At 44.1% G+C, this 23,840-nt stretch overlaps 1 protein-coding gene across 3 annotated transcripts in view; it reads left to right on the top strand.

Annotated features, from left to right (window-relative positions):
• PDE1A (phosphodiesterase 1A) overlaps positions 1-23,840 on the top strand; it is a 372,143-nt gene that overhangs the window by 341,186 nt on the left and 7,117 nt on the right. For all 3 annotated transcript variants that reach the window (XM_069733240.1, XM_069733238.1, XM_069733239.1), the window contains 2 exons: positions 504-624; positions 3,864-4,051. In XM_069733240.1, coding sequence (XP_069589341.1) covers positions 504-624; positions 3,864-4,051 — 309 coding nt within the window. The remainder of the gene's footprint in view (positions 1-503; positions 625-3,863; positions 4,052-23,840) is intronic.

Raw genomic sequence — 23,840 nt, 5'->3', positions numbered from 1 at the left:
GAAAACAGTTGTTTTGGTAATTAGTCTACTTTTATAATTAGATATCCTGTTTTAATAGATATTCTGTGAGTATGGCCGGGATAAGATGAGTGTATGCAAAATCGTCCATTTTTCATCTAGAAAAAAACAATTCTTCATTTGGATGTATGCAATCCTTATGTCTCTTTTGTACATCCATTTTTTACATTTACAATTTAAATAAATAATAAAAGGACAAAAAAAAGTTTCCTACATGAATAACTGGAAATAGATCCATGAAAAACGCGTCATACATGGAGGGTGACCCGTATTTGATCCGTTTTTTGTGCACATACTGACGGGAGATGACTATTGCCATCATTTTGTGGTGATAAAAGTCTGTCCTACAGAATAAACTGCACTAACCATGGCCGCTGCGCACACAGTTGCATTCAGACCACTTTTAGGATCACAATTTATTTCTAGTTCTCTTTCTCATGTACGGATGATTCTAATCTTGTCATTTATTGTATTATAACTTTTAGGTTTTATCGACTTCATAGTGGAGCCAACATTCACGCTTCTTACAGATTCAACTGAGAAAATTGTTATGCCTCTTATAGAGGAAGCTACAAAAGCTGATCATTCTGTCTACCATAAATCCAGGTTTGTCACTTTACTTTTATGACATTGTTAAGATGTCAGGTTACAGTAAGTTGTTTTTCTTCCAATTAATTTCCTTTACAATACTGCCACCAAGTGGTGGATGCTTGTAGTGCATGTGTTTTAAAAATTATTCAAAAAAGTTTTGGCCCTATAGGTTTGGATTTCTTTTTCCCTTAATATTAAATACCTTCATTTAAAAATGATATTTTTTGTTTACTTCTGTTATCTTTGTCTAATATCTACATTTATTTGATGATCTGAAAAATTTAAGTGTGAAAATCATCCAATAGAATAATCAGGAAGGGTGCAAACACTTTTACACACAACTGTATATGGGTCTTATTTTATATATATTTGTGTGGCAGTGAGACCTCATCCTTATTCTCAGATTCTGTCCTGTGTCTCCAACACAGAGACCCCTGTATGTCATTTAGTGCATAAAATAGAAGAACATGTCCCTGGGACATTCACATGTTCTTCTGCAAATATGGTGTTCTTAATCACTGGGTGTCTGCCTGGCATGGCAGAGCTGTTGGGTCCTAGTGGACCCAGATCTGCTCCACCACTTACTTCTCACTCGCTGGCTGGTTTCATTATAAATAGGTTTCCTATAGATGCCCTAGTTACAGTGGAAAGTATGCACAAGAAAGGCAAAAAAAGAAAATGATACGTATGTTCCCCAGATATCATGCCATGTTACTCACAGATATACACTACCGTTCAAAAGTCTAGGGTCACTTAGAAATTTCCTTATTTTTTAAAGAAAAGCACAGTTTTTTCCAATGAAGCTAACATTAAATGATTCAGAAATACACTCTATACATTGTCAGTGTGGTAAATGACTATTCTAGCTGCTGGTTTGTAATGCAATATCTTCATAGGTGTATAGAGGCCCATTTCCAACAACCATCACTCCAGTGTTCTTATGGTACTGTGTGTTTGCTAACTGTGTAAGAAGGCTAATGGATGGTTAGAATACCCTTAAAAACCCTTGTGCAAGTATGTTAGCACAGCTGAAAACAGTTTGGCTGATTAGAGAACCTATAAACCTGACCTTCCTTTGAGCTAGTTGAGAATCTGGAGCATTACATTTGTTGTTTCCATTAAACTCTCAAAATGGCCAGAAAAAAAGAATTTTCATGTGAAACTCGAAAGTCTATTCTTGGTCTCAGAAATGAAGGCTGTTCCATGCTAGAAATTGCCAAGAAACTGAAGATTTCCTACAACGGTGTGTACTACTCCCTTCAGAGGAGAGCACAAACAGGCTCTAACCAGAGTAGAGAGAGGAGGGAGACCCCGCTGCACAACGGAGCAACAATACAAGTACATTAGAGTCTGTAGTTTGAGAAATCGACGCCTCACAGGTCCTCAACTGGCAGCTGCATTAAATAATAAACGCAAAACGCCAGTGTCAACGTCTACAGTGAAGAGACGACTCCGGGATGCTGGCCTTCAGGGCAGAGTGGCAAAGAAAGAGCCATATCTGAGACTGGCTAATAAAAGGAAAAGATTAATATGGGCAAAAGGACACAGACATTGGCCAGAGGAAGATTGGAAAAAAGTGTTATTGACGGACGAATCCAAGTTTGAGGTGTTTGGATCACACAGAAGAACATTTGTGAAACACAGAACAACTGAAAAGATGCTGGAAGAGTGTCTGACGCCATCTGTCAAGCATGGTGGAGGTCATGTGATGGTCTGGGGTTGCTTTGGTGCTGGTAAAGTGGGAGATTTGTACAAGGTAAAAGGGATTAGGGAAAAAAGCCATGCCATACCCTGTGGACAGCGCTTGATTGGAGCCAATTTCATCCTACAACAGGACAATGACCCAAAACACACCTCCAAATTATGCAAGAACTATTTAGGGAAGAAACAGGCAGCTGGCATTCTATCTGTAATGGAGTGGCCAGCGCAGTCACCAGATCTCAGCCCCATTGAGCTGTTGTGGGAGCAGCTTGACCGTATGGTACGCAAAAAGTGCCCATCAATCCAAACCAACTTGTGTGAGGGTCTTCTGAAAGCGTGGGGCGAAATTTCTCCAGATTACCTCAGCCAATTAACTGCTAGAATGCCAAAGATCTGCAATGCTGGAATTGCTGCAAAGGGAGCATTTTTTGACGAAAGCAAAGTTTGAAGGAGAAAATTATTATTTCAAATAAAAATCTTTTTTTTTGAACATTGACAATGTCTGGACTAGATTTTCAATTCATTTGGCAGCTCATTTGATTAATAAAAGTATGAGTTTTCATGGAAAACACAAAATTGTCTGGGTGACCCTAAACTTTTGAACAGTAGAGTACAAACATTAGACGCCTTGGTTGATATCAATCAGGCTATTAATGGTTGTCTGAGGAATGTTCTCCTGCGCTGAATGTACTGTACTTAAGTTAATCATCAAGATCCGCTGCTGACAGCTCCTTTGTAATAGCTGACCCATGATGTCCCAGATGTGCTCAATGGGAGTCCAGAGACACTGTAGGTTGTGGTAACATGTTTAGGCCACACTATAGCACGAACAACATGTGGTATGGTGTTGTCTTGTTGAAAAATGATGAGAAATTGGCATACTGCCGGTTCCACAACCAAATCAATGTAACATCAAGATGTCAGTGTTCATAGAATGAAAACCAGAGGAGTCCAGTTACCATACATTATGTCACCACACTATAATCCTTGGAGTGAGTTCCCTTGTGAAGGTCTCTTCATGATGTTGCCCATGTGGTCTTCAGACCAATCCCAAGGTATCATGGACTCCTCGCTGAAGAAGAGAGCCTTCCATTACAGCCTCTATTGCTCTCTTGCTCTGCACCATGATAGCCAAGAGCAGTAGCATGAGGTCCATGGAACATCTGTAGCTGGATACTTCTCCAAAACGTCCCAGAAACCATTTTTTTTTTTTTTTTAAAAGGACAACATCAGGCCACATGCTGCTTATATTACTATGCACAGCCTGCATGGCCTATATGCGCTACCATGGTCTGCAGCACCTCCAGAATTGTCTCCATCCAGCATATCTGGGTCATCATGATTCTGAATAAATTGTGAGGTTTCGAATATTTTGTTTCTATTTTTCATCATTTTCATATCATTAACTTGTCTATCCATCCTGGTATTTCCATAATTATATGACTTTTCCTTCTTGGTGTTGCAATTTCAATGTTGGGGATTTTTTTTGTATGTAATAAATCTTTAGAATTCTTAGTGACCACGTAACAAAATCGCATTATTGTCTTTTGCAGCCTGAATAATTCTGATTTTGGACGTGGTACTGACATACAGAGGAAGCCCGGTGTTCGCACACCACCAGCTGATGGAAGCCCTACAATGGATTACTCTTTGGCAACTGTAGATTTACAACATTTCAAAAAGAATTTGGTTGAAATTATTCAGCAAAACAAAGAGCGATGGAAAGAACTGGCAGTACAAGGTATTACTAGTCAGTATGAATGCATCATTACCGTTAGGGCCACATGGCTCTATATAAGCAAAGCTTAAGAAATTAAATGGGTTATTTATGCTGATGCAAATCCAACCCAGAATCATCAGGAAATTATTTTTGCTGCCGGCATCTACACTCTTTTGATTCCACATATAGCATAGTGGCAGCTTCCAAACAAAAGCTACCGGAAAAATGTTTAGGTCGCTTCTTTTAGTTGCTTCACAGCTTTCAAAGCCCGAAGTGGTTAAAAGAAGTTAAAAAAGACGGAAAATATCCGAAACAAGTAGTTTTGACGCTACTGTGCATATGTTCTTGCTTTTTGGTGTTATTAGAACAAGTTCTGGGCGGAATTCTACTAAAAACAGATGCCATGTCCACATACCCTTACAAAGGAGAAAAAAACAATTATTTAAAAATTAGTTGTTGTTTTTTTTTCTTTTTCTTTTTTTGCAGATTCATAGGTATTAACATGGCAAAATCTGAAAGAATATGTTTTATTTTGGATTTATTGCAGAATGTTACTTCCTCAAAGTTCATAAGGAAAATCAGAAGATGACATGGTGCGGATTAAAAATAAAAAAGTGCAGCGTTTGGATGAGATCTAAATAATCTAATCTTTATATAGCGCTAACATATTCCACAGCACTTTGCGCACATTATCATCACTGTCCCCGATGGGGCTCACAATCTAAATTCCCTATCAGTATGTCTTTGGAGTGTGGGAGGAAACCGGAGAACCCGACGAAAACATGGGGAACATACAAACTCCTTGCAGATGTTGTCCTTGGTGGGATTTGAACCCAGGACTCCAGCGTTGCAAGGCTACAGTGCTAACCACTGAGCCACCGTGCTGCCCCAGAGATTTGTAAAGCTTCATCCATTTACCTGGTACTGTGCTCTGCTACAGATTTTAGATGCAGGTAAAATCCACAGCAATTTCTCTTCCTATATGGATCTACGCTAAGGGTGTATTCATGTAATAGACTGCAGGGTTGAGTATGTCACCACGGAACAGACAGACCAACTGTTGAGAGGAATTTATTAACAGGAGTAAGATTCTCCTCGCAGGGAGTAAACAGGGGGTTAATAGAGACAAATCAAACAATAAACAGTTAAGTGGAATCAAAAGGGTTAACAAGTGTTCTTGTAACTTATCAGTCCAGGGAGGTCCTGACTGGAGGGTCCTTATTCCAACATGGGTACAGTCACCAGCAGGGCTTGAGATCCTGAAGTCTCTTCTCTGTCTCCTGGAAACTGGAAACTCCGGGGTTAAGCCTCTGCAGCCTGTTCTCCCTGTGCAGCTGGAAGCAGGAAGTCACACAGCCACTCTGCTGTGAGTCTCTGGATCTTAGGCTGACAGTCTCTCTCTCTTCAGCAAGAATACACACACACTGAGCAGTTTCCTTAGTCACACTCAGGGGTCCTGGCTTGTCAGTGCGGTCACCAGGGCTGCGCGCGCAGGTCACTGTAAGGGGATACGTCGTCTCTGATTATGGAGGCTTCCAAGTCCCCACTCTCACTTCAGCTTTAGTGCCCTCACGGGGAGCACTCTGTCATGGGGAGCGCGGCGCTGCAGCCTGTTTTCTCTCTGGCACGCTGTCCCCTCTGTCTGGCGCGCTCTGCTCTCCCACTCTTTTCTGACCACACCCCCCTCTCTTCCTCTCTGCCCCAGCCGTCACATGGTCCCTTCTGTCCAGGGCAGAAAGTCTTCCCCCCGGCAACCCAGCTGTCTGACTAAGTGGTTCCAGGTAAGGAGCAGAAAAAGCAACCTCCTTACATTCACACTGAATTTTTTGTTAAGTTATTGGAGCAGAAACTCCCCAAAGATCACGAGGAGTTCAAAAACCACAACTTTTAAATGGAGAGTTGGAGAATTTTCGCTCTGAAAACTCAGCAAATAACCTTGGTGTGAACACATCCTTTCTCTTCTAACTGTGATCCACGATAGTGATTAATCTCTGCCAACTGTCAACACATGTATGTCTGTCCCAAATCAGTATGGCAGCATGAATTAGAGACCATCGCCTGCATTCCAGACTTCTATGTTTTTCTGAAACGCTGCAGTGCTGGGGAGAAAATCATCTTTGAAAGATCAGCTGGGCATTAGAGGACTATTAACAGAGATAGGTCTCTGCCGGCTTCTCCCTTCCCCCTTCTCCCTGCCCGCTCAGTCCCTGTATACACAGATAGGAAGAGACCTTTCAGTCTAATTAGGCAGCTGTGGAGAAGCCAATGGGAATCTGAGTTTTGAAACTTGAAATGTTCCTCATCATAGAGACAGACTGGTTGTGCTTCAGGACGGCCTGTGGTCTGGTCTTTTCTTGGTTTCTGTGGCCTAGAGCACCAAGATAAGACATTGCCTACAGTCCGGACCTGGAGCTCAAGCATCTCATTAACTGAAAACTTTTAACACTGATTACACAGGAACCACAAGACGGATTTCTTCACCCCAAGTATCATTGTAATCAGTATAACAGCACCAACCTGACAATACCTGTAGTTTACTTAGCAAAATCCTGCTGACAGTTTCACTTTAATAAATAAAATACAACGTTCTTATATCAATGATTTTTAGAACAGAATCCACATCATCTGTAATCCTCCCTCTCTGTCAAACTTCCAGTATCTGTATATTCATCCGTTGATGTTGCTACTGAGAACAATAGTTCTACAAGCAATCACTGCCAATAGTACTGCATGCTTGATCTTGTCCCAGGAAGAAGCCAACTGATGAAAACCAGGGTCAGGGAGTAGCTGGCATCATGCATGTGGGCCTTAATGTTTATGTGTGTTTTTAACGCATTTATTCTTTTTAGTGTTGTAATTATTAGAAAACAAAAAATAAACAGTTGGAAGCTATTGATCTGGTACTGCTGCTCTATGTCCAGCTGTTCATCATACTATTATTGGTGATGATCACTGGTGGAGCTACTGATCTCAGCAGGACTTAGAGCAACATCATTGGATGAATACACCATGGGTCGCCGATGGGTTGGCATGACAACCCCGGATCTGCAAGAGACCACTGTGGTTGTCATTGCGGGAATGCTATGAGCGCCGCCCTATGGCTAGCATGCATAGCAGGCGATCATTTTAGCTACACCAGGGTCGGACTGGGGCACCGGGACACCGGACAATCCTCCGGTGGGCCCCGCCCCCAGCCCCTGCCTCCCTCATTTGTGCCTGCCCGGCCCCTGCATCATGCTCATAGTGTAAACCCAGCCGGCACCGCAGCGGCTGGCAGACTGGACAGGTGATGGGAAGTGCAGGAGCAGCTCCTTCACATCACCTGCTGCCGCTGCCATTCCTCTGCCAGGAGAGCGGTGTGTGCAGAGTGCCGGCCCTCAATACAGCCAGCAGTCAGAGGAACAGCTGACTGTGAGGCTGAGAGCAGACAGCACACACAGCCGACCCGCAGTCACCTGTTTCCTGTGCTCCACGGCTCTGCTCCTCTTCAAAAATGCCCTTTGCAGCAGTGTAAACGCTGATTGGCTGCAATTCAGCCAATCAGCATTAGTTTTCTTTGTGTGAGCTCACAGCACAGCTCAGGCAAGGAGCTGTGCTGTGATTGGTCAGAAGTCCTACCCAAGCAGGCAGCATACAGCATGGCAGTGGAGCAGAGGGAGTCTGATGGCTGCAGTCAGTGTGACTGTAAGTACATAACTATATGATGCCGGCACCCTGAGTAGATCTCCGGCCACAGAGGCAGTTAGGGGAGGGGGCCCCATGCATCCTATAGGTGACACAAGGGAGGGGGCCCACAGTGATATTCTAATTTTCTTGTGGGCCCCCTCCCCTACCTCTATTTTAGGCTATGTGCACACGTATTCTGGGTCCACTGCGGATTTTTCTGCAGCGGATTTGATAAATCCGCAGTGGAAAACCGCTGCGGATTTACCGCGGTTTTTCTGCATTTTCCACTGCGGTTTTACAACTGCGGTTTTCCGTAAGGGCAGTTGTAAAACCGCTGCGGAAAACGCAGAAAGAAGAGACATGCTGCGGAATGTAAACTGCGTTTCAATGCGTTTTTTTCCACAGCATGGGCACAGCGTTTTCTGTTTCCCATAGGTTTACATGGTACTGTAAACGCATGGGAAACTGCTGCGGATCCGCAGCTGCGGAAATACTGCGGATCCGCAGCAAAATCCGCATCGTGTGCGCATACCCTTACTGTGGCTTCCCTTTCACTCTCTGAACAGGCCCACAGGAAAATAGAGGTGAAACAGTGGGGGAGGAGGATATTGGGTGACACAGTGGGGGAGGGGGCCCATAGGAAATTAGAGGTGAAACAGTGGGGGAGGGGGCCCATAGGATACTGGGTGACACAGTTTTGAAGGGGGTCCTCAGGTGATTAACCCCTTTACGACATCAGCCTTACATGTATGGCGCGTGTTAAATGCCAGTGTCAATCTCTGACTGCAGCATATAACACATGCCAGCATGCGTGCGTATCATTCTCTCACCTATTGGTGCCCATGAGGTAATCGTGGGTCGCCGATGGGTTGTAATGACAGCCAGGGGTCTTCTTCCTCTAGCCGAGCTTTAAAGGAGACCATAATTTCTTCTATATGCAGGGATGCTGTGGCACATAATAGCACATCTTCATGTCCTCGAAGGCTATGTGCACATGTTGCAGATTAGGCTTAGGAATATATGGTACGGATTCTGCGTCTCCTGGCAGAAAACGCACCTGCGGATTTGTTGCATTTTTTTGTGCAATTCCGCAGCGTTTTTTGTGCGTTTTTGCTGCGGTTTTCTTGCGGATTTGCTGCGCTTTTTACCCCTGCGGTTTTCTGTAATGGAATGGGTACAAAAACACTGCAGTTTCACAAAAAAGAAGTGATATGCTACTTCTTTTAAACTGCAGCATTTCCGCAGCGGATTTTCCACAAAGTGTGCACAGCATTTTTTTTCTCATTGATTTACATTGTACTGTATATCAATTGCGGATCTGCAGCGTTTCTGCACTGCATAAAATGCTGCGGATCCGCAGAGAATCCGCAACGTGTGCACATAGCCTAAGGGGCCTAACTGTACCAGTGAAAGGTAAAAAGAAAATAAAAAAACTCCTAAAAGTTCGAATCACCCTTTTTATCCCATTGAAAATAAATATATTTTAAAAATAAAAAACAACAAATATTTGATATTGCTGGGTTCAGAAAAGTCCGATCGATAAAACTATAAAAACAATTAACTTGATCAGAAAACACCGTAAAAAGAAACAAATGCCAAATGTCCTTTTTTCTGTTCGCTACAATTCCACAAAAAAAGCTATAACAAATGATGAAAACATTACATCTATCCCAAAATCGTACTAATAAAAACAATGTCTTGCCCCCAACAGAAAGCTTCCCTGTGTGTAATAAAATACGCAGCAGTCGCCGTCTTCTGCCGCTGTGTCGTTGCTTGTGTCTTCATTGCAGTGGAATATGGCCACCGGTAAGTATTTTACTACACACACTGGACTTACATTACTGCTCTCCTGTGTGGTGTGGTATATAGAGGATCTGTCAGCTCTCCTGTGTGGTGTAGTATATAGAGGATCTGTTAGCTCTCCTGTGTGGTGTAGTATATAGAGGATCTGTTAGCTCTCCTGTGTGGTGTAGTATATAGAGGATCTGTCAGCTCTCCTGTGTGGTGTAGTATATAGAGGATCTGTCAGCTCTCCTGTGTGGTGTAGTATATAGAGGATCTGTCAGCTCTCCTGTGTGGTGTAGTATATAGAGGATCTGTCAGCTCTCCTGTGTGGTGTAGTATATAGAGGATCTGTCAGCTCTCCTGTGTGGTGTAGTATATAGAGGATCTGTCAGCTCTCCCGTGTGGTGTAGTATATATAGGATCTGTCAGCTCTCCTGTGTGGTGTAGTATATAGAGGATCCGTCAGCTCTACTGTGTGGTGTAGTATATAGAGGATCTGTCAGCTCTCCTGTGTGGTGTAGTATATAGAGGATCTGTCAGCTCTCCTGTGTGGTGTAGTATATAGAGGATTTGTCAGCTCTCCTGTGTGGTGTAGAATATAGAGGATCTGTCAGCTCTCCTGTGTGGTGTAGTATATAGAGGATCTGTCAGCTCTCCTGTGTGGTGTAGTATATAGAGGATCTGTCAGCTCTCCTGTGTGGTGTAGTATATAGAGGATCTGTCAGCTCTCCTGTGTGGTGTAGTATATAGAGGATCTGTCAGCTCTCCTGTGTGGTGTAGTATATAGAGGATCTGTCAGCTCTCCCGTGTGGTGTAGTATATATAGGATCTGTCAGCTCTCCTGTGTGGTGTAGTATATAGAGGATCCGTCAGCTCTCCTGTGTGGTGTAGTATATAGAGGATCTGTCAGCTCTCCTGTGTGGTGTAGTATATAGAGGATCTGTTAGCTCTCCTGTGTGGTGTAGTATATAGAGGATCTGTCAGCTCTCCTGTGTGGTGTAGTATATAGAGGATCTGTCAGCTCTCCTGTGTGGTGTAGTATATAGAGGATCTGTCAGCTCTCCTGTGTGGTGTAGTATATAGAGGATCTGTCAGCTCTCCTGTGTGGTGTAGTATATAGAGGATCTGTCAGCTCTCCCGTGTGGTGTAGTATATATAGGATCTGTCAGCTCTCCTGTGTGGTGTAGTATATAGAGGATCCGTCAGCTCTCCTGTGTGGTGTAGTATATAGAGGATCTGTCAGCTCTCCTGTGTGGTGTAGTATATAGAGGATCTGTCAGCTCTCCCGTGTGGTGTAGTATATAGAGGATCTGTCAGCTCTCCTGTGTGGTGTAGTATATAGAGGATCTGTCAGCTCTCCTGTGTGGTGTAGAATATAGAGGATCTGTCAGCTCTCCTCTGTGGTGTAGTATATAGATGATCTGTCAGCTCTCCTGTGTGGTGTAGTATATAGAGGATCTGTCAGCTCTCCTGTGTGGTGTAGAATATAGAGGATCTGTCAGCTCTCCTGTATGGTGAAGTATAATAATAATAATTTCTATTTATATAGCGCCAACATATTCCGCAGCGCTTTACAAATTATAGAGGGGACTTGTACAGACAATAGACATTACAGCATAACAGAAATACAGTTCAAAAGAGATACCAGGAGGAATGAGGGCCCTGCTCGCAGCATATAGAGGATCTATCAGCTCTCCCGTGTGGTGTAGTATATAGAGGATCTGTCAGCTCTCCTGTGTGGTGTAGTATATAGAGGATCTGTCAGCTCTCCTGTGTGGTGTAGTATATAGAGGATCTGTTAGCTCTCCTGTGTGGTGTAGTATATAGAGGATCTGTCAGCTCTCCTGTGTGGTGTAGTATATAGAGGATCTGTCAGCTCTCCTGTGTGGTGTAGTATATAGAGGATCTGTCAGCTCCCCTGTGTGGTGTAGAATATAGAGGATCTGTCAGCTCTCCTGTGTGGTGTAGTATATAGAGGATCTGTCAGCTCTCCCGTGTGGTGTAGTATATAGAGGATCTGTCAGCTCTCCTGTGTGGTGTAGTATATAGAGGATCTGTCAGCTCTCCTGTGTGGTGTAGTATATAGAGGATCTGTCAGCTCCCCTGTGTGGTGTAGAATATAGAGGATCTGTCAGCTCTCCTGTGTGGTGTAGTATATAGAGGATCTGTCAGCTCTCCCGTGTGGTGTAGTATATAGAGGATCTGTCAGCTCTACTGTGTGGTGTAGTATATAGAGGATCTGTCAGCTCCCCTGTGTGGTGTAGAATATAGAGGATCTGTCAGCTCTCCTGTGTGGTGTAGTATATAGAGGATCTGTCAGCTCTCCCGTGTGGTGTAGTATATAGAGGATCTTTCAGCTCTACTGTGTGGTGTAGTATATAGAGGATCTGTCAGCTCTCCTGTGTGGTGTAGAATATAGAGGATCTGTCAGCTCTCCTGTGTGGTGTAGTATATAGAGGATCTGTCAGCTCCCCTGTGTGGTGTAGAATATAGAGGATCTGTCAGCTCTCCTGTGTGGTGTAGTATATAGAGGATCTGTCAGCTCTCCTGTGTGGTGTAGTATATAGAGGATCTGTCAGCTCCCCTGTGTGGTGTAGAATATAGAGGATCTGTCAGCTCTCCTGTGTGGTGTAGTATATAGAGGATCTGTCAGCTCTCCTGTGTGGTGTAGTATATAGATGATCTGTCAGCTCTCCTGTTTGGTGAAGTATAATAATAATAATTTCTATTTATATAGCGCCAACATATTCCGCAGCGCTTTACAAATTATAGAGGGGACTTGTACAGACAATAGACATTACAGCATAACAGAAATACAGTTCAAAAGAGATACCAGGAGGAATGAGGGCCCTGCTCGCAGCATATAGAGGATCTGTCAGCTCTCCTGTGTGGTGTAGTATATAGAGGATCTGTCAGCTCCCCTGTGTGGTGTAGAATATAGAGGATCTGTCAGCTCTCCTGTGTGGTGTAGTATATAGAGGATCTGTCAGCTCTACTGTGTGGTGTAGTATATAGAGGATCTGTCAGCTCTCCTGTGTGGTGTAGTATATAGAGGATCTGTCAGCTCTCCCGTGTGGTGTAGTATATAGAGGATCTGTCAGCTCTCCTGTGTGGTGTAGTATATAGAGGATCTGTCAGCTCTTCTGTGTGGTGTAGTATATAGAGGATCTGTCAGCTCTCCCGTGTGGTGTAGTATATAGAGGATCTGTCAGCTCTCCTGTGTGGTGTAGTATATAGAGGATCTGTCAGCTCTCCTGTGTGGTGTAGTATATAGAGGATCTGTCAGCTCTCCTGTGTGGTGTAGAATATAGAGGATCTGTCAGCTCTCCTGTGTGGTGTAGTATATAGAGGATCTGTCAGCTCTCCCGTGTGGTGTAGTGTAGTATAGAGAGATCTATCAGCTCTCCTGTGTGGTGTAGTATATAGAGGATCTGTCAGCTCTCCTGTGTGGTGTAGTATATAGTGGATCTGTCAGCTCTCCTGTGTGGTGTAGTGTAGTATAGAGAGGATCTGTCAGCTCTCCTGTGTGGTGTAGTATATAGAGGATCTGTCAGCTCTCCTGTGTGGTGTAGTATATAGAGGATCTGTCAGCTCTCCTGTGTGGTGTAGAATATAGAGGATCTGTCAGCTCTCCTGTGTGGTGTAGTATATAGAGGATCTGTCAGCTCTCCCGTGTGGTGTAGTATATAGAGGATCTGTCAGCTCTCCTGTGTGGTGTAGTATATAGAGGATCTGTCAGCTCTCCTGTGTGGTGTAGTATATAGAGGATCTGTCAGCTCTGCCGTGTGGTGTAGTATATAGAGGATCTGTCAGCTCTCCCGTGTGGTGTAGTATATAGAGGATCTGTCAGCTCTCCTGTGTGGTGTAGTATATAGAGGATCTGTCAGCTCTCCTGTGTGGTGTAGTATATAGAGGATCTGTCAGCTCTCCTGTGTGGTGTAGTATATAGAGGATCTGTCAGCTCTCCCGTGTGGTGTAGTGTAGTATAGAGAGGATCTGTCAGCTCTCCTGTGTGGTGTAGTATATAGAGGATCTGTCAGCTCTCCTGTGTGGTGTAGTATATAGAGGATCTGTCAGCTCTCCTGTGTGGTGTAGTGTAGTATAGAGAGGATTTGTCAGCTCTCCTGTGTGGTGTAGTATATAGAGGATCTGTCAGCTCTCCTGTGTGGTGTAGTATATAGTGGATCTGTCAGCTCTCCTGTGTGGTGTAGTGTAGTATAGAGAGGATCTGTCAGCTCTCCTGTGTGGTGTAGTATATAGAGGATCTGTCAGCTCTCCTGTGTGGTGTAGTATATAGAGGATCTGTCAGCTCTCCTGTGTGGTGTAGAATATAGAGGATCTGTCAGCTCTCCTGTGTGGTGTAGTATATAGAGGATCTGTCAGCTCTCCCGTGTGGTGTAGTATATAGAGGATCTGTCAGCTCTCCTGTGTGGTGTAGTATATAGAGGATCTGTCAGCTCTCCTGTGTGGTGTAGTATATAGAGGATCTGTCAGCTCTCCCGTGTGGTGTAGTATATAGAGGATCTGTCAGCTCTCCCGTGTGGTGTAGTATATAGAGGATCTGTCAGCTCTCCTGTGTGGTGTAGTATATAGAGGATCTGTCAGCTCTCCTGTGTGGTGTAGTATATAGAGGATCTGTCAGCTCTCCTGTGTGGTGTAGTATATAGAGGATCTGTCAGCTCTCCCGTGTGGTGTAGTGTAGTATAGAGAGGATCTGTCAGCTCTCCTGTGTGGTGTAGTATATAGAGGATCTGTCAGCTCTCCTGTGTGGTGTAGTATATAGAGGATCTGTCAGCTCTCCTGTGTGGTGTAGTGTAGTATAGAGAGGATTTGTCAGCTCTCCTGTGTGGTGTAGTATATAGAGGATCTGTCAGCTCTCCTGTGTGGTGTAGTATATAGAGGATCTGTCAGCTCTCCTGTGTGGTGTAGAATATAGAGGATCTGTCAGCTCTCCTGTGTGGTGTAGTATATAGAGGATTAGGGTTGAGCGACCTTCACTTTTATAGGATCGGGTCGGGTTTCACGAAACCCGACTTTTGGAAAAGTCGGGTCGAGTGAAATCGGCCGATCCTATAAAAAAGTCGGGGTCGGGGTCGGCCGAAACTCGAAACCCAATGCAGTGCATTGGGTTTCCATGGTTCCCAGAGTCTGAAGGAGCGGAAACTCTCCTTCAGGCCCTGGGATCCATATTTAAGTGTAAAATATAGAATTAAAATAAAAAATATTGCAATACTTACCCTCTGACGCGCCCTGGTACTAACCGGCAGCCTTCCTCCTTCGAATCCGCGCTTCTAGGACCTTGCCGTGACGTCGCGGTGACGTCGCGGCTTGTGATTGGCCGCGCGGCCGCCCATGTGACCGCTCGCGCGGCCAATCACAAGCCGCGACGTCACCCGCGACGTCACCGAAGGTCCTGGAAGGGCTGATTCTTAGGAAGGAAGACTGTCGGAAGGAAGCAGGGCGCTTCCGAGGGTGAGTATATTCCTATTAGGTATATACTCACCCTATTAGGTACCTACTCACCCTCGGAAGCGCCCTGCTTCCTTCCGACAGCCTTCCTTCCTAAGAATCAGCCCTTCCAGGACCTTCGGTGACGTCGCGGGTGACGTCGCGGCTTGTGATTGGCCGCGCGAGCGGTCACATGGGCGGCCGCGCGGCCAATCACAAGCCGCGACGTCACCGCGACGTCACGGCAAGGTCCTAGAAGCGCGGATTCGAAGGAGGAAGGCTGCCGGTTAGTACCAGGGCGCGTCAGAGGGTAAGTATTGCAATATTTTTTATTTTAATTCTATATTTTACACTTTAATCTGAATTCCGATACCAATTCCCGATATCTTAAACATATCGGGAATCGGGATCGGAATTCCGATTCCAGATTCAAAAGATCGCCGACTTCATGGCCGACCCCCCACTGGGGTCGGGTCGGGTTTCATGAAACCCGACCTTGCCAAAAGTCGGCGACTTTTGAACAATTTCGACCCGTTTCGCTCAACCCTATAGAGGATCTGTCAGCTCTCCTGTGTGGTGTAGTATATAGAGGATCTGTCAGCTCTCCTGTGTGGTGTAGTATATAGAGGATCTGTCAGCTCTCCTGTGTGGTGTAATATATAGAGGATCTGTCAGCTCTCCTGTGTGGTGTAGAATATAGAGGATCTGTCAGCTCTCCTGTGTGGTGTAGTATATAGATGATCTGTCAGCTCTCCTGTGTGGTGTAGTATATAGATCATCTGTCAGCTCTCCTGTATGGTGAAGTATAATAATAATAATTTTTATTTATATAGCGCCAACATATTCCGCAGCGCTTTACAAATTATAGAGGGGACTTGTACAGACAATAGACATTACAGCATAACAGAAATACAGTTCAAAACAGATACCAGGAGGAATGAGGGCCCTGCTCGCAGTATATAGAGGATCTGTCAGCTCTCCTGTGTGGTGTACTATATAGAGGATCTGTTAGCTCTCCTGTGTGGTGTAGTATATAGAGGATCTGTCAGCTCTCCTGTGTGGTGTAGTATATAGAGGATCTGTCAGCTCTCCTGTGTGGTGTAGTATATAGAGGATCTGTCAGCTCTCCCGTGTGGGGTAGTATATAGAGGATCTGTCAGCTCTCCTGTGTGGTGTAGTATATAGAGGATCTGTCAGCTCTCCTTTGTGGTGTAGTATATAGAGGATCTGTCAGCTCTCCTGTGTGGTGTAGTATATAGAGGATCTGTCAGCTCTCCTGTGTGGTGTAGTATATAGAGGATCTGTCAGCTCTCCTGTGTGGTGTAGTATATAGAGGATCTGTCAGCTCTCCTGTGTGGTGTAGTATATAGAGGATCTGTCAGCTCTCCTGTGTGGTGTAGTATATAGAGGATCTGTCAGCTCTTCCGTGTGGGGTAGTATATAGAGGATCTGTCAGCTCTCCTGTGTGGTGTAGTATATAGAGGATCTGTCAGCTCTCCTGTGTGGTGTAGTATATAGAGGATCTGTCAGCTCTCCCGTGTGGTGTAGTATATAGAGGATCTGTCAGCTCTCCTGTGTGGTGTAGTATATAGAGGATCTGTCAGCTCTCCTGTATGGTGTAGTATATAGAGGATCTATCAGCTCTCCTGTGTGGTGTAGTATATAGAGGATCTGTCAGCTCTCCCGTGTGGGGTAGTATATAGAGGATCTGTCAGCTCTCCCGTGTGGTGTAATATATAGAGGATCTGTCAGCTCTCCTGTGTGGTGTAGTATATAGAGGATCTGTCAGCTCTCCTGTATGGTGTAGTATATAGAGGATCTGTCAGCTCTCCCGTGTGGTGTAATATATAGAGGATCTGTCAGCTCTCCTGTGTGGTGTAGTATATAGAGGATCTGTCAGCTCTCCTGTATGGTGTAGTATATAGAGGATCTATCAGCTCCCCTGTGTGGTGTAGTATATAGAGGATCTGTCAGCTCTCCCGTGTGGGGTAGTATATAGAGGATCTGTCAGCTCTCCCGTGTGGTGTAATATATAGAGGATCTGTCAGCTCTCCTGTGTGGTGTAGTATATAGAGGATCTGTCAGCTCTCCTGTATGGTGTAGTATATAGAGGATCTATCAGCTCTCCTGTGTGGTGTAGTATATAGAGGATCTGTCAGCTCTCCTGTGTGGTGTAGTATATATAGGATCTGTCAGCTCTCCTGTGTGGTGTAGTATATAGAGGATCTGTCAGCTCCCCTGTGTAGTGTAGTATATATATGATCTGTCAGCTCTCCTGTGTGGTGTAGTATATAGAGGATCTGTCAGCTCTCCTGTGTGGTGTGGTATATAGAGGATCTGTCAGCTCTCCTGTGTAGTGTAGTATATATAGGATCTGTCAGCTCTCCTGTGTGGTGTGGTATATAGAGGATCTGTCAGCTCTGCTGTGTGGTGTAGTATATATAGGATCTGTCAGCTCTCCTGTGTGGTGTAGTATATAGAGGATCTGTCAGCTCTCCTGTGTGGTGTAGTATATAGAGGATCTGTCAGCTCTCCTGTGTGGTGTAGTATATAGAGGATCTGTCAGCTCTCCTGTGTGGTGTAGTATATAGAGGATCTGTCAGCTCTCCTGTGTGGTGTAGTATATAGAGGATCTGTCAGCTCTCGTGTTTGGTGTGGTATATAGGATCTATCCTGTGTGGTATTTTTAAACTGCATGGTGGGCCCCAAGAATGATTTTTCTCTGGTGGGCCCAAGGTACTCCAGTCCGACGCTGCTGGCTACACACACAGCAGGGCTGTAACACAGGCGATCGGATGATCGCAGTTTCTAACTCACAGAGACTACTGCATGCGAAAAGTTTTAAAAAATGTTAAAAAAGTTCAAATGACCCCCATTCAAAATAAAACAATTAAAAATATGTTTTAAAAAATGCACATATTTGACATAACGAGAAAAAACCCACAAACCTCCACATTACATTTTGTGGTCACCGCACATTACAATAAAATGCAATAACAGGCAATAAAAACATCACATCTATTCCAAAATGGTATTGATAAAAACGTCAGCTCGGCGCGCAAAACATAAGCTCTCACCCGGCCCCAAATCCTCAAAAAGTGAGACGCTACGGGTCTTGTACAATGGCAACTTTTTTTTTTGCAACTTTGGATTTTTTCCACAACTTACTGTATTTTTTGGACCATAAGATGCACTTTTTTCCTCCAAATTTGGGAGGAAAGTGTGGGTGCGTCTTATGGTCGGAATGTAGCATGTGGGGAGGGGGGCAGCGGCGGAGTGGGATCGCAGGATGCAGGAAAATATTGCCACTGCACGAATCTGGTGCTGGGGAAACCATGTGGGGTCCGATACTTAAAGTGAAGTAAATATTCATTAGCCACTTCCCCGCCCACCTGTCATAGCAGAGCAGTGAGCAGGGAGCAACAAAGGAATATTCCTTCACTTATACAGTGGACACACATGGTTTCCCCAGTGCTGGATTCCTGCAGCAGCTGGGGAGATCCGTGTCCGGTGGAGGAGGGGCCAGGAGCACGGTGCCACAGGAGGGAGGGATGCTGCATACTTGACTGCGCTGATGCAATGCTGGATGCGCTGTGGACGACCTGTGCTGAGGTCATGAAGATGGCGGGCTGGAGCATCACATGACCGCACAAAGCCCTCCCTCTTCATGATCACAGGTCCTGTAGACACCTCACTGCAAACAGTGCAGCTTCGTCTTACATGATCTGTGGTGAGGTCATAAGAGGGAAGGCACCAGTGTTATTTTTCAGTGCTGGAGTGGTGCTTTAAATAAAAACCCTGTGCCCTCATTCCTATACTCACCCTCCAGCGTCTTCATATACAAGCCCTGGCAAAAATTATGGAACCACCGGCCTTGGAGGATGTTCGTTCAGTCGCTTAATTTTGTAGAAAAAAATCAGATCACAGACAAGGCACAAAACTAAAATAATTTCAAATGACAACTTTCTGGCTTTAAGAAACACTAAAAGAAATCAAGAACAAAAAATGTGGTAGTCAGTAATTGATACTTTTTTTAAACAAGCATAGGGGAAAAAATGATGGAATCACTCAATTCTGAGGAAAAAATTATGGAATCATGAAAAACAAACAAACAAAAAACACTCCAAAACATCACTAGTATTTTGTTGCACCACCTCTGGCTTTTACTACAGCTTGCAGTCTCTGAGGCCTGGACTTAATGAGTGCCAAGCAGGACTCTTCATCAATCTGGCTCCAACTTTCTCTGATTGCTGTTGCCATATTAGCTTTGCAGGTTGGATTCTTGTCATGGACCATTTTCTTCAACTTCCACCAAAGATTTTCAATTGGAGTGAGATACGGACTATTTGCAGGCCATGACATTGACCTTAGGTGTCTTTTTTCAAGGAATGTTTGCACCGTTTTTTCTCTATGGCAGGATGCATAATCATCTTGAAAAATGATTTCATCATCCCCAAACAGCCTTTCAATTTATGGGATAAGAAAAGTGGCCAAAATATCAACATAAACTTGTGTATTTATTGAAGATGTAATGACAGCCATCTCCCCAGTGCCTTTACCTGACATACAGCCCCATATCATCAATGACTGTGGAAATTTGCATGTTCTCTTCAGGCAGTCATCTTTATAAATCTCATTGGAACGGCACCAAACAAAAGTTCCAGCATCATCACCTTGCCCAATGCAGATACACGATTCATCACTGAATATGACTTTCATCCAGTCATCCACAGTCCACGATTGCTTTTCCTTAGCCCATTGTAACCTTGTTTTTTTCTGTTTAAGTGTTAATGATGGCTTTCGTTTAGCGTTTCTGTATGTAAATCACATTTCCTTTAGGCGGTTTCTTACAGTTTGGTCACAGACGTTGACTCCAGTTTCCAACCATTCTTTCCTCATTTGTTTTGTTGTGCATTTCCTGTTTTGGAGACATATTGCTTTAAGTTCCTGGTCTTGACGCTTTGATGTCTTCCTTGGTCTACCAGTATGTTTGCCTTTAACAACCTTCCCATATTGTTTGTATTTGGTCCAGATTTTAGACACAGCTGACTGTGAACAACCAACATCTGTTGCAACATTGCATGATGATTTACCCTCTTTTAAGAGTTTGATAATTCTCTCCTTTGTTTCAATTGACATCTCTCGTGTTGAAGCCATGATTCATGTCAGTCCACTTGGTGCAACAGCTCTCCAAGGTGTGATCACTCCTTTTTAGATGCAGACTAACGAGCAGACCTAATTTGATGCATGTGTTATTTTTGGGTATGAAAATTTACAAGGTGCTTCCATAATTTTTTCCTCAGAATTGAGTGATTCCATAATTTTTCCCCTATGCTTGGTTAAAAAAGTAACCATTACTGACTACCACATTTTTTGTTCTTGATTTCTTTCAGTGTTTCTTAAAGCCAGAAAGTTGCCATTTGAAATTACTTTAGTTTTGTTCCGTGTCTGTGATCTGCTTTTTTCCTACAAAATTAAACAACAATTAAAATTAAACATTCTCCAAGCCCGGTGATTCCATAATTTTTTCCAGGGGTTGTAGTACTTTACAGACACCACACTGGTCCTGCAGCACAATCTTCTACCTGTAGCTTCCAACTTAATAATATACTAATATACACTGTCTGCAGAATTATTAGGCAAGTTGTATTTTAGAGGATTATTTTTACTATTTACTATCAACAACTATGTTCTCAATCAACCCAAGAGACTCATAAATATCAAAGCTTAATATTTTTGGAAGTTGGAGTGGGGTTTTCTTAGATTTGGCTATCTTAGAAGGATATATGTTTGTGCAGGTAACTACTACTGTGCAGAATTATTAGGCAACTTAATAAAAACTAAATATATTCCCATCTCACTTGTTTATTTTCACCAGGTAAACCAATATAACTGCACAAAATTTAGAAATAAACATTTCTGACATGCAAAAACAAAACCCCCCAAAATAAGTGAGCAATATAGCCCCCTTTCATTATGATGACACTCAACAGCCTTCCATCCATAGATTCTGTCAGTTGCTTGATCTTTTTACGATCAACATTGCGTGCAGCAGCCACCACAGCCTCCCAGACACTGTTCCGAGAGGTGGACTGTTTTCCCCCCCTGTAGATCTCACATTTTATGAGGGACCACAGGTTCTCTATGGGGTTCAGATCAGGTGAACAAGGGGGGCATGTCATTATTTTTTCTTCTTTGAGACCTTTAGTGGCCAGCCACGCTGTGGAGTAGTTGGAGGCATGTGATGGAGCATTGTTCTGCATGAAAATCATGCTTTTCTTCAACGACACCGACTTCTTCCTGTACCACTGCTTGAAGAAGTTGTCTTCCAGAAACTGGCAGTAGGTCTGGGAGTTGAGCTTCACTCCATCCTCAACCCGAAAAGGTCCCACAAGTTAATCTTTGATGATACCAGCCCATACCAGTACCCCACCTCCACCTTGCTGGCGTCTGAGTCGGAGTGGAGCTCTCTGCCCTTTACTGATCCAGCCTCTGGCCCATCCATCTGGCCCATCAAGAGTCACTCTCATTTTATCCGTCCATAAAACCTTTGAAAAGTCAGTCTTAAGATATTTCTTGGCCCAGTCTTGACGTTTTATCTTATATTTCTTGTTCAAAGGTGGTCGTTTTTCAGCCCTCCTCACCTTGGCCATGTCCCTGAGTATCGCACACCTTGTGCTTTTTGATACTCCAGTAACATTGCAGCTCTGAAATATGGCAAAACTGGTGGCAAATGGCATCTTGGCAGCTTCATGCTTGATTTTCCTCAATTCATGGGCAGCTATTTTGCGCCTTTTTTGCCCAACACGCTTCTTGCGACCCTGTTGGCTATTTGCCATGAAACGCTTGATTGTTCGGTGATCTCGCTTCAAAAGTTTGGCAATTTCAAGAGTCATATCCCTCTGCAAGACATCTCACAATTTTGGACTTTTCAGAGCCCGTCTGTTAGGAGTCGAGTTTCCTCTGCTGCACAGGGGGAATCTCGATCCCTGTCTGCTGCGGTCTCCCATTGTGTACCGGCCGCAATGGGGCCTGCTCAGCGGAGGCGTCGCTCCCAGCGTCTTGCTGGGACTGATTCTGTGCAAAGGGTTACTGTTGCCTTTTCTGGCTCTCCTGTTGTACCCTGCACTGATCTGCGGCGAGCGGCCTTCTCTGGGACTAAGTCCTTATTTGCACACACTGAGCATGCCCAGGGCAAGATCTCCCATTGGAGATCGAGGGTCACATGCTCAGGTACTGCAGCACATTCCATTGGTCCTCCAGGAAGGTCCTGAAAGGGCAAAACTTCAGGAGCAGCTTCCTGTGCTGCAACTATATAAACTGCGCATGACCGCACGGCCATGCGCTAGTATTGTCTTGTAAATATGTATGTGTGTTGTGAGTGAAAGTCGCTCTTTAAATAACCCTCCCTACTGGATGACTGTTCGCGGAAGGTGTATGTTTGCTATCTAGCGCCCGACTTATCCAACAGCACGTAACACACATTACAGCTACCAGTTGCTGTGTCTGCCAGTACGGCGCCGTGTGCTTGCTCTGCTCTTTCCTGACCCAAGTCTGGGTGGTTAGTGGCATCCGTCAGTGCGGCACCGCACGCACTCTTGTGCCTTTATATTATTTATTATAGTTACCTTATACACCCAGTTGCGGTGTTGTGCCAGCAAGTGGTCTAATCAGACTTCAATCCTGAGTCTTGGGGTTGTGTTCGCTGACTTCTTGCTTGCGCTCTATGTGCGGTACCGCGGTCCTGTGACGCAACAGGGTCGCTTCCTTCACGCAGGGTGAGGTTAACCCATGTGTGTATTCTTATAGTACCGCCATATAGTCTGTCTATACTAGCAGCAGGGTTTTTACCTGCACGGTGGACCTCGGACTGCGAACGCACCTAGTTTCATATCTTCTTATACTTGGTGCGTTCCGCCAGTCCTTAACACCGTCAAATCTCTCTTCTGACCCATTTTGCCAAAGGAAAGGAAGTTGCCTAATAATTAAGCACACCTTATATAAGGTGTTGATGTTATTAGACAAAACCCCTCCTCATTACAGAGATGCACATCACCTGATTTACTTAATTGGTAGTTGGCTCTCAAGCCTGAACAGCTTGGAGTAGGACAACATGTATAAAAAGTATCATGTGATCAAAATACAACTTGCCTAATAATTCTGCACACAGTGTATATAATAGCACCACATATAATAGTATGTTATTTATGTTATTAAATATTTTACCACATTTTTTGCTTCAAATATATTTTTCCCTATTTTCCACCTATAAAACCTGGGTGCATCTTATAGTCCGGTTCATCTTATAGTCCTAAAAAAACAGTACCTATACATGTTTCATATCTACGAACTCATAATGACCTGAAAAATCAAAATAGTGGGTCAGTTTTAGCATTTAGCGAACATGGTAAAAAAAAAAAATCACAATTGTAGAATTGCACTTTTTTTTGCAATTTCACCGCACTTTTCACGTTTTCCAGAACACAATGTGGTAAATCAGTTGTGTCATTCAAAAGTACAACTTGTCCTTCAATAAACAAGCCCTCACACGGCCATATTTACGGAGGAATAACAGGGAGCAAAAAAAAATGAAAGCGGAAAAAACAAGGTTGTGAAGGGGTTAAAATAAAGGACTTTATTCAGACTGTGTTTTTTTTTACAATTTGACTATGGGGTTAGTAATGATGGCCTTTTATTGACGTATCTCCATTACTAACCTCTGGGCTTGATGTCACCTGACAATACAAAGTTAACATCAACCCAATACTGTTTTGCCACTTGTCACCGCACCAGGGCGGAGGCTAGGCACCATCTTATGGATGTGCCATTTCTGGGATGGCTGGCAGCTGATGTTTTTCGTCTGGGAGGGGTCAATATTGATGGCCCTTTCCTATGCTATTAATATCAGCTC

The sequence above is a fragment of the Ranitomeya imitator genome, chromosome 7 (genome assembly GCF_032444005.1).
Source record: "Ranitomeya imitator isolate aRanImi1 chromosome 7, aRanImi1.pri, whole genome shotgun sequence".
Classification (NCBI taxonomy): domain Eukaryota; kingdom Metazoa; phylum Chordata; class Amphibia; order Anura; family Dendrobatidae; genus Ranitomeya; species Ranitomeya imitator.
Note: the sequence above shows the minus strand (reverse complement) of the source record. Positions and strands in the feature narration are given on the sequence as shown.